The 17,080-nt window shown below is 34.2% G+C and overlaps 2 protein-coding genes across 3 annotated transcripts in view; both read right to left on the bottom strand.

Annotated features, from left to right (window-relative positions):
* Positions 1 to 11,043, bottom strand: part of LOC120343552 (MOB kinase activator 2-like) — a 45,685-nt gene extending 34,642 nt beyond the window's left edge. Inside the window, exons 1-2 of one of the 2 annotated variants that reach the window (XM_078111717.1) lie at positions 10,878 to 11,043; positions 9,628 to 9,692 (exon numbers count right to left, since the gene is read on the bottom strand). In XM_078111717.1, coding sequence (XP_077967843.1) covers positions 9,628 to 9,644 — 17 coding nt within the window. In that variant the 5' untranslated portion in view covers positions 9,645 to 9,692; positions 10,878 to 11,043. Of the gene's footprint in view, positions 1 to 9,627; positions 9,773 to 10,877 lie in introns of both variants that reach the window. The other variant, XM_039412778.2, reaches the window with a different exon arrangement.
* A 26-nt stretch (positions 11,044 to 11,069) lies between these two features.
* LOC120325537 (uncharacterized) lies at positions 11,070 to 14,656 on the bottom strand. Its single transcript, XM_078111719.1, has one exon. The coding sequence runs from the start codon at positions 14,472 to 14,474 to the stop codon at positions 14,142 to 14,144; it is 333 nt and encodes a 110-aa protein (XP_077967845.1). The 5' UTR covers positions 14,475 to 14,656; the 3' UTR covers positions 11,070 to 14,141.
* Positions 14,657 to 17,080: the final 2,424 nt, after the last annotated feature.

Here is a 17,080-nt window from a genome sequence, read left to right as displayed (position 1 = left end):
TCGTGTGGTTTATGCAGCTGCGTTATTTTCCACATTGGACCAATGATATGGGAACGCCCAATGTTTAATATTTGTCTATACCCGATAAGTCAACTTCGGAATTGGATCTTTAAAGAAATGCATACAGTCATGCACAGACGATATATTTATCTAGTTATTGAAAAAAAAAAGAACAGTATGGGGCTAATGGATAAAACGTTTTCGTAAGAGTCATTTGAACTTTGTATCATATTGAATTTCCTGTTCCAGGCGTGCTGATAGGTAATGAATTAAATATTAAACTAATAAATTTGAATTGCCACGTAGGACCTCTGCAAATATTGGTATATATATAAATAAAAAGCCACAGAAAGAACGTATTTCCAATTAGGACATAGTACAAAGTAATTGATTAATTATTATTCGCCGAGCGTTTGTGTTCGAAGAAGAATAAAAAAGGTCTGATTGAATCCTGTTTCATCAAACACAATGAAGTATTACATCATTCAGGGCGCAGTAAAAAGGCGCCAAAAGAATGACGCAGCAACAAACAGAATCCATTGTATTTGACAGGGTTATACAATTCGTGGGAATTTCCAATGTATAAATGAACACTTTTGTTACTTATTAATGAACGTAGGGTTCTCGAATAACAAACAGAATCAAGTATGATGTGTGTTCTAACCAGCATATGTACTATCGATATAATACGCAGAGACGCGTAGTTGATTGTACGATTTTTTTACTTTCAAACCATACAAAGATGTATTCTCATAGACATAGACCGATGGTTTATCAACCAGGATCCCGCAGCACCCCAGGGTTCCGCCAGTACAGTCCAGGTGTTTGAGCAAATTTCATTCAAATTCAACAGTTTATATTATTATAACGTATGTATATTGCTTAAACATAATCAAATACCGCCACTATTATTAAAATTGCTACCCTTAAAACAGGGGTCTCCAACTCAAAACATGTCGCGGGCCACTTTTTGAAATTTATTGACCACTCGGGCCGCAAACTAAACAAAAATGGGTATCTGAATGTATTATGTTGAAATTACACTTGAATATAACAGCAAACGATACATGAAACATTTTCGTTTACTTGTGCTGCATATTTGGTTTCGATCTTTGGCCTTATTTTACGTTGGTTTGCTAGTCTTAAGACAGCATGCAAATTCTCGTCCGTTAGTCGTGTGCGGAGGGCTGACTTGCTAATTTTCATAGTTGAGAAAACTGCTCTGTATAATATAAGAGCTGCCAAACATCGCAGGTATGCAACGTGAATGTGCAATTAGCTTTGCAAACCTTTCTTCGGACACGATAGACTGACCGGAACTCGTTCATTTCGTCACAGTGAACATGCGAAAAGAAATTATTGTATTTATAATTGAATTATAACAACAGAACGCGGTAAAGCGGAATTACGGAGGGAAGTTTTGCTTTACTTTTTTCAGTTTGTCAGGCCGGACTCTTGATGATAAATGATACGATAAAACTTACTAATAGTTGACGTCGTACTATTTCAGTTTTTTGTGGAAAAATCCCAACAATGCCGCGGGCCGCAAAAAAATGCCTGGCGGGCCGCGTGTTGGAGACCCCTGCCTTAAAAGATCACTTTGTTTTGTCAGTATTAGGTTTGCTTTCATATTTATAGTTTATACAATTCTTCTTAAAGTCTCACAAGTATCGCACAGAGGTTTCTCGAGCCTCTGGAATGTTCCCCTGGAGTTCCGCTAGGGCTAGACTTGATATATACTGTAATGAGGATATAACTATGACGTTCCTATTTATTAGTCCTTACAATCAGAGCTGTGGTTTCGAGGAAAATTACAATCGAATTCGGATGCGATTCCAGAGTCGTAAAAAATTTCGACTCCGATTCCAGCTCTGAAATCTTAGGAAATTAAATTCTGATTACAAAAACTTTGGCGTGTTCAAGTTTTTTTTATATATAGGTGAGAGATTCTGCAGAAAATTATGACTTTTTTATCACTTACAAAAATCTGCAATTTCGACTTCAGGAAATTCAGACTTCGAATCCGGAGTATTAAAATACGACTCCAGCTCAAACGCAAGTGAAAGCATGCGCGCTACATATTCAATGGACGTCAAAAGCTTATTCAAAAATGTAATATCACACACGGTCAGAAGATAGTTGGGTGTTTGCTATTGTTCACAGCCACAAACACAACTGCGAAAAAACTTTTACAGCGCCCCATTCCACTCCACTATGAATAACTCGGCGTAAGAAAATGTACATAACTCTTAGTATTGGGTTGACACATATTTAGGATTCATGAGTTTCTACTGAAAGCAAAAAAAAAACTAACAAAAATTAGGATAGCCAGTAATGGGAGTTTTTTTCGGGTGTGGCATATGATATACTCGTATGATGGAGAAATTGGGAAAACGTGTCACTTCAATTTAAGCAACACAGTAACTTGCCAGGCTTTGCGTTTACATAACCTGCTCTGGGATATTGAAAATAGTTAATAAAAGAACGGGTGCCATCAAATGCAATTCGTTTTCTGACAAATGGATCGTCTGTAGGACACTCCACTATTAATTATTGTTGTTATTATCTAAATAATATACAATCCATAAAAGAGGTAAATTTTACGATATTGAAAATACAATATGCAATACCGGGTGACACAAAATACAGAATCCAGGTGATTTGGAATACATGTTGGACAGAACATAACTTTCGCGCATGAAAATTCGGGGTACATTCTCAATCATACACAAGCAGAAGTTCAATTGTTAAATATTTTTCATTTTCGCAGACGTAGTTAAGAAATTTATAATTTGTTTTTGAGTTCACCTTATTGCAAGATCATTGTGCAAATGCGCATCGTCGACTCTTTCCCACAAAGTAGCAGAAAAATCGTGCCCGCCACAATCAAGATTATTACTGCAATGCATTAAGTGTGAGAAAAACACTTCGCTAGTTTGAAAAACGACCTCATGTTTGTAGTCATGACCCCAAGAAGATCTGATTTCAAAGTTAAGCTTTTATCGCTGCTGGCCCAAGTGAAAGCGATCTTCAGCGACTAAATTCAGACTTTTCAATTAAGAAAATTAGACAAGCAACAATATGAGATAATCAGTGAGGGTAAGGGAGTGACGTAAGAAAAAAGATGGATGGCATTCTTTAAACCTTTCGTGCGCGCAAGTTACGAGTTCATTCAAGTTGAGTTTGCTATGCAGTGAACATTCTTGCGAAAGGTTGCGAGACATCAATGTCAAATTCTCGAGTATTCTAGCTACAGACAAGACACCTAATGATGCAAAACAACATAGCTATTTCGTAGAAAAGCCATGGAATGCGATTTATACAGTATTAAGCAGCACAAGTGTGTATCATATGGATCGATCTCTAGGGGACGTTTTACCCATAATTGATGTTTGATCTTCAACGAACAAACACACTAAGTTGTTTACCAATTACAAAAATTTGTACCCTTGAGATTGGTTATTTCTGGAAACGAGAAAAATTAATTAGAATATCACTCAGTCATCCAGAGGCTTGAAATAAATTGGAGATGAATAACAATATGAAATCAGTTTTGTTTTGCATATTATTCCCAACTTCAAACGTTCGCTTCGTTTAAGTATAGTGCAATTCAGACCCCACATCTGCCGAGAAAAAGGTAGGACCACGGATGAATCATACTTATATAAAGACAACACGATCTCACATATTGGGAGAAAAAGAAAACATTGTAAAGCGAAAGTGTTTCGTGATTATTAATTTGCAAAAGAAATTTCAAAAAATTTCACGCATATAAAAACAAACGACCGTACCGATCGATATACATATTGAAACATATAAAAATATAATTAAATGTGGAAATATAGAACGGAATAGATTAGTTAATAGTGACAAAACCAAATTGTGTAAGCAGAGATATAAGCAAAATTGAAAATTTCTGCATTCTGTTGTCATGTGAAGAAGATCTGTATATCTGGTTTCGATTTTAACATTTTCCTTATTTTCTGAGGCACGTCCGCATTTAACATATAATGGCAAATAATACTTCAGTACTATTTAATCAAACTTTGTTTTACGCACATGTTATTTCGCCTCGTTTGAATTGAAAGATTACGCCTTACCCATGTTATCGTAAACCCAGCGCACCTATGGCAATAATAAGCTTCGTAAATGGACTCGGCGCACGTCATAAGCGCTCTGAGTATAAATATGAATAGCGATGAATATTGCTTTCATTTGGCTATAAATATCACGCATATGCTATGTTTGGATAAATGGAAAGGTGAATTAGTTGGACGAAAATTCCTCAACTCTCATCAAGCGCCATGTCAATTTTTTCAAACATCAGCTTGCCATGATTCTAATCGCAGTCTGCAATTTTTACCGAATAGTTTATATTAGATATAGGATAAAAATTTGGACGAAAGTCGCGTTTTTATTTTTGTTTTGCACGAAACAAAACTACGAGTTGCAATATGTACACTTTACAATATAAATCGAGGGTTTCAAGGTAAAAGAGCAAATGCTGTCTATAAAGTTTATGTCGTTTAAACATCAAAAATATGCGTTTTCCTATTTTGAATAAAGCTTGCGAATTGAACATCTTGGGTATACCGTATGACTGCGACAAGTTATTTTAAAATGTCCTCGCTTGGCGCCAACAAGGCATAGAAAATCTATATAAATGAGATAAGTGGTAACGATATATCACAGTACAACTTGAGCTAGTTAGTAATGGACCACACGAGTGGTAGCGCGACAATTCTTTTTTTCGATGTGTAGATGCCAGAATCCGTTGTAATGTTGAATTTATTTCATCGTCTGTTATGTTGATTAAGAAGTCGAAAGAAACTTCATTTTCATAATAAAATCTTCATGCAGTCCCAAACAAATTAGCTGGGATATCGCAAGGATATTTTAGTGACTTTTAGTAGCGTTCAAATGAGGCTATGATCGACACATTATCACTGTTAAAAGATCCAGAATTAAAATTAATATCGGAAAATAACATATTGAATTATTCAATCAAAACCTGCAATGGCTATCGTGAACGTAGAGCATAGGTTCTCAAAGTGCTCCGTACGGAGACCCAGGGCTCCGTGAAAAAAAACCAGGGGCTCCGCGAGCTATTCGATTACTTTTCAAAATACTGAATTGGCTAATACATAAACTATACAAATTGCAATCGTATTTTTGTGATCTTGGGATTTGTCAAGCTTGATTTTGTTTTTTCGCACTCACGAGCAAGATATCGCCGTTTGAAAAATCATAAGGTCGGGAGAAAAACGAAAGATTAAAATTTATTTCATTGCATGCGGCTTCGTCGGTAGTTTCTGAATGGAAAAATAGGAACATCGCGCACACAATTGACTGTGTTTCGGTTTCGCAGTTACTACGACGAATAGCCGAAGAAAACCCAACATAACACCAAATTTTGTGATTTACAATGTCTATGAAAGCGTTTTTAATCTGACGTGAGTCTGCTGAAACAAAACTTATAGTGTTATCTTCCATTTTAAGGTTTAGTTTTAATATTTCAGAATGCGCTTTCTAATCAAGAAATTTGAGTTGCGGATTTACCTTTTTATTTTTTATTATTTTTAGCATTTCGTCTCCATGACTATGATATGCTAACGTGTTTTTCACATTAAACTCATAATTCCCCACGAGACCAAAAAAGCAATACTCGTCGTCATTGTGGACCAATACATGTATTGTTGTCGAGGGAAATTTATGATTTAGGGAGAATAAACACCGCCATGCTGACGAAAACAATCGGCGATCGTAACAAAATGCAATCGAGTATGTTATTAGCGGCCATTTAAAAATGTCTAAAGGAAAAAGATCCGACCCCTAATTTATTAACATGTTTGTCAAGTGTCAAATTTACAGCTTTAGTATATATAATTTATCTTTGACATTTAGATTCATTTATGACTTGTATTAACCCTATTAAAAGAGGTCTAGCATTTAAAATAAGTACAGTACTTTTAACTTACTCAGGAATATTATTCGGAAAGTAACTATTTTAACATTTATTTTGGGGCTCCGTGAATAACAGTCAACTTTTTCAAGGGCTCCGCAACACAAAAAGTTTGAGAACCCCTGACGTAGAGCGAAACGATATAATAATCCCATAAAACAGTGCCTCATGATCACCATCTGGCGGCAGTAGCAATTGATGGGCTATTTCCACTGGACGTGTGCGTGAGACCTATATAGTGTCTTATTTATGGGAAACTTTTCTTCTTTTGAAATGCAATACAAAAATTACAAACACACAAGACAAAAATTCAGGAAATTTGCCAAAACTTCAAATGAAGTTTAATAAAACGTGAGGTACAAAAGCACTACATGGGAAAGGTAATAGTGGAATAATAATTGTAGTAAAAGTACGGCGATTACCTAAGATGAAATAGGAATGACATTTTTATTGAGTCTTGTGGGAGATTTCCATTAGAATTCAAATATTCTTACTACAGGTTTTAATACAAGTGCAATTGTATAATGTATGGCCAAAAATATCAGTAACATTGTACCAGTATTGCAGGTACAAATTGAAAACAATTGGCAGACACAACAAAGAACTATAATGTGTTTATCGACAAATTGTATGATGAACGTTGTGAACCACTTTTTGGTATTCATGTTCATACCATGGAAAAGTGCTTATGAATGGATAAGAAATGTTGCAGAAAGATATTAAAGCGACAACATCATCCGCTGTACTGTATATCATATCACAAATGAGAAAGGTCTATTTATTGAAGTTTTTCCCAAGGAAATTTTTTTATAAGGAAATTTTCTCAAAGCAAGGTCACACGTACTCACTCAGAAATATAGGAGATTGATCTCTGAGTGAAGTTACAGTCAACCACCGAAGTGTCAAGAGCAACTGGGACTTTAAATCAGATTGACATGAGACTCAAAGCAGTTCATGTCAATACGATCAGGAAAACAGTTCAGAGGTAGTGAATTCCATAAACTGGAGTTCTTGAAAAAAAAATTTGGCACTAAATTTTCGGACCTCCTGAAATATGCGCACCAAGATGGCGCACAATCTTAACTCTGAAGATTATGTACCAGGTTAGGATTCAGGTTGTGTGACATCTGGGAGCGCATACTTCGAGAGTACCAAATTTTCTTCATGGTAGGTACACTACACTGGCAGTGAACTGGATGGAACTCACAACCAACCGAGTTTTAAGACTAAAAAATATCGGCGGCCATGGGCATGAGCTCCAACTTTCATTGACATGTTTCAAGCCACTGAAATTTGCTCCCCAACTAACAGATTATTGATCAGGGCTTACTTCACCTCATTCAATTTCAGGATGTCATATACATAATCCTTTTACAACTCATCAAAAAAATTTTCATTTAACGCCATGTATATATTGCACAAAGGATGATTAACCAGAATATCAAAAAAAGCCATCTCATTGTTACATATAAAGCTATATAAAGTATGACATCATAATATAATGCAGTCTGCTGCAGTTGCAATTCACACATTGACAATGAATAACACATTCGGCATGATTCATGAAACTGAAAATGTGTCACTTTTCTTCCTGTTCTTTCAAATCTGATTGTTAACTGGAATATCACAAGTGAACCATTCAAATGCAATTGTTAAATTATAATCCATGCTATAGTCATGGCGTAAGCCCTTACATGTATTTCTATCATTTAAAAACACCCGTACCGTAAAAAATCTACAACGAAATGAATTCGGTCCGGAAGCCGTTTTGTAAGCAGAAAATTTCATGATTAGGAACGCATTTTACCCTGTAAATGCTTTAATCCGTTCTAAGCCCCACATAATGGTTAAAACCTGTAACAAATACATTTTGGATTAGATTACTGCATAATAAATAGAAAAAGTACACATAGAAAGAAGAATAAAGAAATAACGAATAAAAAAAACGAGTGGTATGTTTGTTTACCTTTGGCATTGGCCGACTAGGCTAGGCTGAGCGAAAAGTACGGTGAGTGGGAGGAAGGCGGTCGAAGGAGGCAGCAAGCAGTTGACAGGTGCGATAGAACGTAATGTATGAATATGCACACACACAGTAAATTCAAATTACCGTAAATGGCACTTAAACAGCCAGCAGTACGCTTTTTAAATTCTCGGTTTTTGGCCTTTAGCGTATTTAGGAGTGATCGTTCTTCGATCTTTCGTTATGCGAAGCAATTTTTTACTTTGAAAAGAAGTTTGGTAAGTTGTTTTTTTGTATTCGAGGTCTTTCATTAGTGGAGGTTCTACTGTAATTCCCTTCAGGTCACTTATTCAGTCAGGTATGGAAGATAATATTTTGTAGCCCAATCTCAACAACATGGTGATGATATCACTACATCCTTATAGGCAGACATCTATTAAATAGTCTGTAATAAAACGCCTATTTACAGTCTAATAGATTTATTAATTCTTTGTCTGCTAGGTCTCTTTTTACCAACTTGGGTTAAAATAGTATTACAAATTGTATGGAGCTATATTAAAATAATTCACATGAAATAACCAACTCATTTTTTGTAAAAATCATTTGAAATGTGTTGTAAATGTGCCTAAATATTAGATATTTAATTGGGGAATTAATCTCAAGAAAGTGGCAGCATAAAGCATACCTGAAGGAATGTATGCTTAATAAAACATGGATAGGAGCACTAAAACGCTCTTCTGCATTGTACCAAAATTGTCTTTACCACTATATTAAAACCAAGTGTGATACAGGTATAATACAAATGAAAAAAATGTGTGACAAGTGGAAAACAACCCACTTTGAATAAACTAAAAAAATCATTTGTAATTCTATATGTAAAATTGCAAGAGTTAAATTGCAATGATTGTGTGAAGCTATTAAAGGGTATTCAAACAATACTTTTTATGTTTGTGCAATGTGCATACATTATCACCATCACCTTGTAATGCCTGTGATCAAGTAATCAAATGCAAACAAACCCATGGACTTTATATAATTTCCCGTAATCTACCACATTTGGTATGCTAATTTATAATTACCTACTGGCGTTAATATACGCTATTGTAGCAAGATCATTGAACATGCATGAACTCTATTTATTTTGTTTCTTGCATGCGTGTGCAAACACTACAAAATGTTCAATAAATATACATAGATAAGGTAACCTGAAGTTCAATACTGATAAACCTTAGTACAATCTTAGTTGTTTGTACAAAGGATAATATTTTTAAATGCAAAAGATACTAAAATATCATAAAAAAAGTGAGAGGGGTTGAAAAATACTTCTTTCCATGTTATTCAAAATTATACTATTTTTTGTACAATACTTTTTCCTGTGGGAAGACCCTATGGACTCTAAATCCCTATTGGTAATAATCAAAATCCGAAAAACTCCTGCCCCAGACCACCTCATATCTGCTCGACTCACTTTTTATTTTCGCTGTTTACGCCATTACGCCAAAGCAATATGTTGTCTATAAAGACAATCATCAAGAAATTTAAATATTGTTGAATACAGAAAAGCGTAACAACAACAATCCATGATCGCTGCAGTTGTGTGGTTATAAACTTCACATAAAGATTGGACGGTTTGCAGTCGAAAAAATTCCAATGTGCAGCTCGATAGCCTATGTAACGTAAAATATTTCCAAATCTGTAAACTTACCCCATCAGCCAGTCCATTCCAGATTTTTATTTGCGGGTTCTCTGACCAGAAGAATCTGAAGGAATCTTTCTTTTCTTTTTTCAAGCTGTTGAAATCCAGCTCTGATCACTGCGACCGAGGTTGAGTATATCTTCTTAAGCAAATGCTAAAAATAAAAATATCATCGTAATTTCGCCAAAGAAATATGATTCATACTGATAGTGATGCAGTTTCGTTAAAGGGCCGAGGCCATCAAAATATGATGAAGTTCTGAGGTCTTATGTTTTATTTAATGAAAATAATAAAATAAATAAAAACAAAATAAAAATAAATAATAAAAATCCATTGAATCAGAAATTGTACCGAATACTAGGCTAGGTTAAACGGGAATTTGAAAAACTTCACATTGATACTTTAAATGGAAATGACGAATGCAGATGAATAGCTATAGCTATACCTCTATATATAATTGCAGATTTCTGCCTGCAAAGATTTATGATTAAATTATTTTGAGCTACTCTGCATAAATCAATGTATGCTATGTAAAATATGGAATAAATTCCCTTGTAATATTGCAAATTTAGAGGCAAAATTTTTCTTCAATATTATTAATATTGAATTTGGTTTAAACTAAATCCCTATGCATCCCTAATAGAGAACACACCATTCAGAAATTGCGTAATTCATGGAGTGCCAGGTGAATTGGAGGTAGGCACTCAAAAGTTGAAACCAGTATACCCAAACAAGATCAATTATGGTAAATAAAAATTGAAATTGGAATGAGCTAACAATGGTACAATATTTTAAATTCAAAAATAAATAATTCTAGATTCTATCAAAATAGAATTACCGTAAATATACTATAATGCAAAAAGAAGACATCAATTTTTAAACCTAATTCCAATCCTTCAAAAATCATCATCTCGTCTAGTAGCAGTATCTACTATGTAAATATGTTTGTGACAGACAATGGTTGTAAATCAAAATTAAACAAATAATAAACTATTTGAAAACGTCAAGCTCGTTTTTGGTATTGTGTATGGGATAAAACAACACATAACCAAAATACATCTCTCTCCCTATTCCACCATAAGATGAAATCACTACACAGTATTGCAAGAATCAGGAGTGTGTAGCCGGATTAAATTTACAATTAAGTCGAACTCCAGGTTGTCTGGTTCCAACTCTTGATTAAGATAGATTTTGACTCAAGACTACAGAGGTAGAATGTATTTCTAAGTGTAAGCCCTTCACGTTTTTATAATACTTACCAGAAGTTAATCTCCTTTGAATAGCAATAAATTCACATGTGACGGAATATTACTTTTCTTTCGGATATTTAACGGAAATATGGTCTGAAATAAGTCACTCCTCAGATATCTGGTAGTTCCGTTCTACATGGAATTTTCCACAAGCTGTCATCAAATTTCACAGTTACTTTATTGCTAACAATTACCTTTCGACTGAAAAAAGAAAACACATGAAGCTAAGCTCCCTTTACAACATTAAACACATTAAATTGCTACTTATATGGCGAACAGCACATTTTTTGAATACTACTATTACAAAGCTTATATATATCGTATCACGCACGAACAAGCATAATATCAATCCCAGAAAAACAGAAATTTAAATCTGATTCATCTCTGATTTGACTTGATCGGGTATGATATAAATAGAAAGTTAGTATTTTTTTACATATTTTACAATACAATAAATTGAAGTATTGAAATACATTGAACAAGTCAAAAATCTGCTTGGCTATGTGTTGGCAAGTATAAATCACCAACAACCCTACTATCAGACAAATATAGAACAAACAAGAATTGTCATTGACAGAGCAATATAATATATATATAAACATTGAAAAATGTGATTGATAGCTGGATAAGAACTAATATTTTTATTTTTGTGTATTTTATAATTGCACAATATTGCATGAAAGCAAAACCATCAACACAACACATATTGTATTCAGGGAGTTAGGAAAACTCGACAAGAATTTTACTCAAGACTCCAGACTTCGAGACAAAATTTTGAAAGAATAGGTAAATGGGTAGTTAAAAACGCTTGTGGATTTGTGATTTTCTGAAAAAAATTTTTACTTTATTATCACGATTGTTCTTCAGAATTTGAAATTACATTTAAGACTCCAGGCAGTTTGAAAATTCAACTCCAGCTTGAGCAGCATTGAGCAGCAGTGAGCAAATTATTTTAGGCCAGGATATCCACACACAAAAATACATTATTAGTAATGCAATGTGCATACAAATCAAATTTCCAATACTACGAATCTATCATCACCCATATACCATACTGAGATGCCTTACTTATTACGGGTAAAATAGGTTAATTAACAATGACTTACTAAAATGACATGCAGAATTATTAGGATATATGTATTATAATTTTTTGTTAGTTTGTTAAATTAATTCTCAATTCAAAACTAACTTGTAGTTTGCAAAGTTGACTTAGTTTTCACGGTTGATATTGCAGTAGTATTTTTCTTGATTACAACCAATGATTGCATTTAACTGCTTTCCTCGTGACCCAACCCAAATCACATTATATTGATCAATTCCATTCAACATTTTAAAATCAAATCACATATTGTAAGTAAATCATGAAATATTAAACTATTTTTCGAGAATACTCTAGTAGGCGATCCTAACATATTCTGAATGAATGATTTAGATTTAGTTTTCTATCAAACAAAAAAATTGAAAACTACGATCATAAATTTTTAGTTTTGTGACATCGCTTGTGTAAATTCCATCTGGAATTCAGCACAAGCAAAAAAAATATCCTCTGAACTTTTAAAGCAGGAAAGTGGAAAAATTTTTATTGGTGGAATTTTATCCCATCGAACAAAGATAAATCAAACCTAGGGCAGTAATTAGTAGCAAGGAGTATTATTAATTGGGACTACATCACAACACAGTACTATAATAGATATAATATGTATAATAACAAGACAAGTTCCAAGAAATTCTTAGTATGATAATGAATGTTAAAGATGAGTAGTAAAACGTGTTCATGTAAATTAAGTAAAAAGTATTTCGTGCTACTAAAAAATTTAATGCACATCTTTCAATTCATTTAAATTAGATCCGAGATACTACACATGTGGTATATTTTTCATGGTCAGATAACTGAGAGTAAGTAATGAGTTTGCAGTAAATTACTGTTGTATAAAACAAAACAAGAGGACAAAGTTGATATCTATAGATTTGGTTGAAAACTTTAATTGACCAAAATATTTTTCTGTGTATCACAGTGGTGATAATTTTTCAGTTGAGCACCAATTTTCAAAATGTAACCATCTATTAAATTATACAAGCGATCAAAGCTACAGTTTTTAAACCATTACATCTATCTAAAACATCTTTGCCATCTTTGCTATTAGATTAATAAAGGGCGATACATATGTGCTAACTAGCTTTACTATTTGAAGACACTAAAACAGTTTCTAGATTATTTGACAACAAATAACTAAATAATGGTGCAGTAAAGATGAGATCGACAAATATAACATATGCATCACAACACGCCATGTAAATAGACTGAATGAATAGCACGTTTTTACACAATTTGAAAAAGCATACGGGCATAAATATTGAAGATTTGGAAAATGAACATGTACAAAATAGGAAAAGATGACATCTGTATCCTAATATCTATATGTACAGTACCCAGCCAAATGCATGGGAGCTAATCCAGTTTTCAGACAGTCGCTATTTTTTGGTGAATTACCAGAAGAATACTATCGAAGGCAAAATGGCAAGCATCACCCAAACTCTTGCACAATATCCCAAATAATATATATTTCAATAAAATTCCACCTACACCTATTAAACCCACTTCACCACCAGATTATTCAATACTTTGAAAAAAAATAAGTAAAGACAGAAAATAAAATAATATTCAGGTGTTAATATTTGAAAAAGAATAACTTTTACTAGAAAAGTACTTACAAATTAATACAATTTTAGTATTATTTCCAGGCCCAATTTGTGTCTGATAATGGTAAGACAACCGATTATTGAATAAGGCACATTTTATTTGAATATCTAAATTTTTTCTAAATACTAGTTTTAATGATTGGCATGATAATATTTTGTGGAAGAAGATAAGCGACTATTGCAATATATAGTATCACATACCCAAAGAAGATAGCTAAGAAATATTAAAAAACAAGATATATTGACTTCACGATAAATCTAATCGTATGGACCATACAACAATGACTGATACACTAAAAACAACGCAAAATTATTGACAATACTGTAACAGATAAACCTCATACTTTCCATCTATTTTGTTATCAACATACTTTAAAATGGTATTGGTTTGAATATTATAAACGGTAGATGTGCCTTTTTAGCACCCTAAATTTTGGAATGGAGAAAACTTGCCAAATATGTGAAACAAGTATTGTATTCTCTTCCCCCAAGTCTCAAACAAGATTCATCAACTAGTTAGAGTTTTTGCTCTTGTTAGCCTGAAAGTTTTTGGCTCCTTTCCACTACAAATTGTTATTCTTTTTTATCCTTCTGTTTGCTAAATGAAGGTACTGGAAGTTTGCTAGTTACAGCAGACACGCCATTATACCCTCCAGATGCAACTGCTTTTGTTGCATTCACACCAACTTCAGCAGTTTTTGATACTACTCCATATGAAGTTTGTGCAACATATTTAACAGCACCACATCCCAGATTCAATCCAGCACCGACTGCTCCCGTCGTTGTGTTATATAAACCAGAACCAAGTCTCCATAGTATTCCACCTTGGGGCTGACTTCCAGCTTCAGGTGCATCTGTTTTCTTGCTGTCTTCATACGATACGCCTTTTTCGTATGGATCTTTCATATTTATACTCCGAAATAGCAATTCAAAATTGCTTAGAAGCGCTGGAAAAGCAAGTCGTTAACTTGCGGCAACGATAAAAAAGGAACTGCAAGTCTGCAAGTTGATCAATTCTAAATAACTACGGTAACTAATGAACTTATTATTCCTGTATTTAGTATTCTACTGTAAAACGATAAGGTATAATTACATCATAGGTCACACAGTGTCTACAACAGATATAAAAAGAGCAAATCGTGGACCATGTTTATCAAAACGCCACTGATGCACTAAAATATGCAAAACAAGGGCAAAACGACGACGCTAACGTGTAAATTCCGCTAGGGCGCCCAGCTGATCGCTGACGCTGATTGAGCGATGTGTTTTATTGCGTCATTAAGAAGTCGGAGAGACCCTTGTTTCGTGCCTGACCGTCTGCAACTTACCCATCTGATTTACTTTTCTGATTAACATCGTTGTTAAATTGTAATTTAACAAAGTTCAACATCTTTTACTATTGATAATCACCCTGATTATTTAAGATTCTAAGAAACATCGACGTTAAATGGTAAATGCGCAGTTCATAAATGTTTCTAAAATGCTTTTTCTAACATATTGATTTCTCTTGTGTAGCTTATATTGTTGGGAGATGGAGCCCCGCTTATAGATGACTTGCACGTTTTATGACTTTGTTTAATCCGCCATTTTGAATGGCAAAAACACAGAAACGCCCAGCTCCAGAGTCCAGACCAAGCCGCTCGCTTCTGTCAGTTGCAAGTCGCATTTTTCGTTTCCGTTTTGTGTGGCTGTTGAAATGTATTTTTTGTTTGTATTGTGCCGTTTGGCTGTAAGTATGGACAACGAAATAGATCTTCAGTTATATTCCATAAGTTACCAAAAGATCCGGAACGTCGATAGCGGATATCATCTATTAGCAGGACTGCTTGGTGTTCGCTTGTGTTTGCGGACAGCACTTCGTTGGTGGTAAGTGATAATGTGCTGTTATCAATTTCTTTAAATATTCATAAGCTCCGTCATTTTAATGGAAAGCATATGACAAACTGTCGTTATTGGTAGGCCTAGGGCCATGGGCATTCTCGCGTGTCCACTTGACTTATGAAAGAAATTAATCATCAATTGCCATAAGGTATTGTTTCCCTAGTTAGCAACTAATCTATGGTACTCTATTAGTAAGTGTGAAAAGTTGAATAGACAGCTCAAGTTTAATGTCAGTGGTCATGTGAAAAATAACCAGAATTCAATTGAATCCGCCATCTAGGAATACGCTCGCCACCGCATCTCTGATTAACCTGATGGTTTACAGGTTCCAATCCCATGTGGGGATAGTTATGTGCGACCTGCGGCCGTCGTGAAAAAATAATGCGTCCGTTCACATACAAAGTAGAGATGTACCGATACCACTTTTGTCGCCGATACCGATATGCCGATACTACAAAAAGGCCGATATTACCGATACTATGTAATTATTACTTAGTTAGGTGTGCTGTGTAGGACAGACGGGTTAAAACAATGGTCTTTGAGCGTTGTTCATAGTACACATTATTTCAGATCGAAAAAAAAGATATATCACATAATATGAAATTAATCTTTGGTGTTTGCTGCAACTGATTAAAATACATTGTACAGTAACGCTAGTAATCTCGGTGTTCAATTAGAAAACTCATAAGCCCGGATGTCCAATTTGAACTTAATATGAATATCGCGACCTTCGAATATCGTTATTCGTCGTTATTAAAAGAATATCGTTATTAAAAGAATATCGAATATCACCCACATATTCTAGCGCCGCCGTCCTACGTTCAAATTAAAAGCATTTTACAAATATTTTATTTCGTGGCTAATCGTAATCGTCGACGCAATAAGTCAAAGCCAAAATGAAAGGATATCAATCAGCACCGACAAAAAGAAGGCCTACCTATAACCGTCGAGGATGTTTTTTTACTTTACTATTTTATAATATAAAATATTTTACAATTGCTATCATATATTTTGAATTTCGGAATTTAGTTTATCGATGTCGACGGACTAAATGACACTCGTGACTTGACGACAAACAGTCAGAATTTATACCCATGCCAAAAGTCCATGTGCCGTTAATAAGGACCCCAATTCCACTGTATGATTTGAAACTGGGCGCCTAGTTGCTTTTTGTTATGTGCTGTGTTGATATATTTCTTCATAATTACTATGTAATATTAAAAATGTCAATATTAAAATTTGACAGCGAAAATAGCCAAATTAGTTGAGCTAGTTTGGCTGATGAATAGCTAAAAACACGTGAATCCTATTCTCTCGCGGGGGTGGGGACATGTATGGCTCATAGCTCACGATCTCTCCAGACAAAAAATAAATTAAAAAGTAGTATTCCAACTTATCTTTTAAAACATTCTGGACCATATCAAAAAGATAAATATATCGGAAACATCGGCCTCAATTTAACCGATACCGAAAAAATGACCGATATTGCCGATACCGATACCCGATACATCGTTACATCTCTATCACAAAGTCCTATACGTAAACAAAACAAAAAAGTTCAAAATATAGAATTTGGCGGCTATGCTTTGCAAATTTTCATAGAATAAATTTATTAAAATGATTGACATTTA

Source organism: Styela clava, chromosome 1 (genome assembly GCF_964204865.1).
Source record: "Styela clava chromosome 1, kaStyClav1.hap1.2, whole genome shotgun sequence".
Classification (NCBI taxonomy): domain Eukaryota; kingdom Metazoa; phylum Chordata; class Ascidiacea; order Stolidobranchia; family Styelidae; genus Styela; species Styela clava.
Note: the sequence above shows the minus strand (reverse complement) of the source record. Positions and strands in the feature narration are given on the sequence as shown.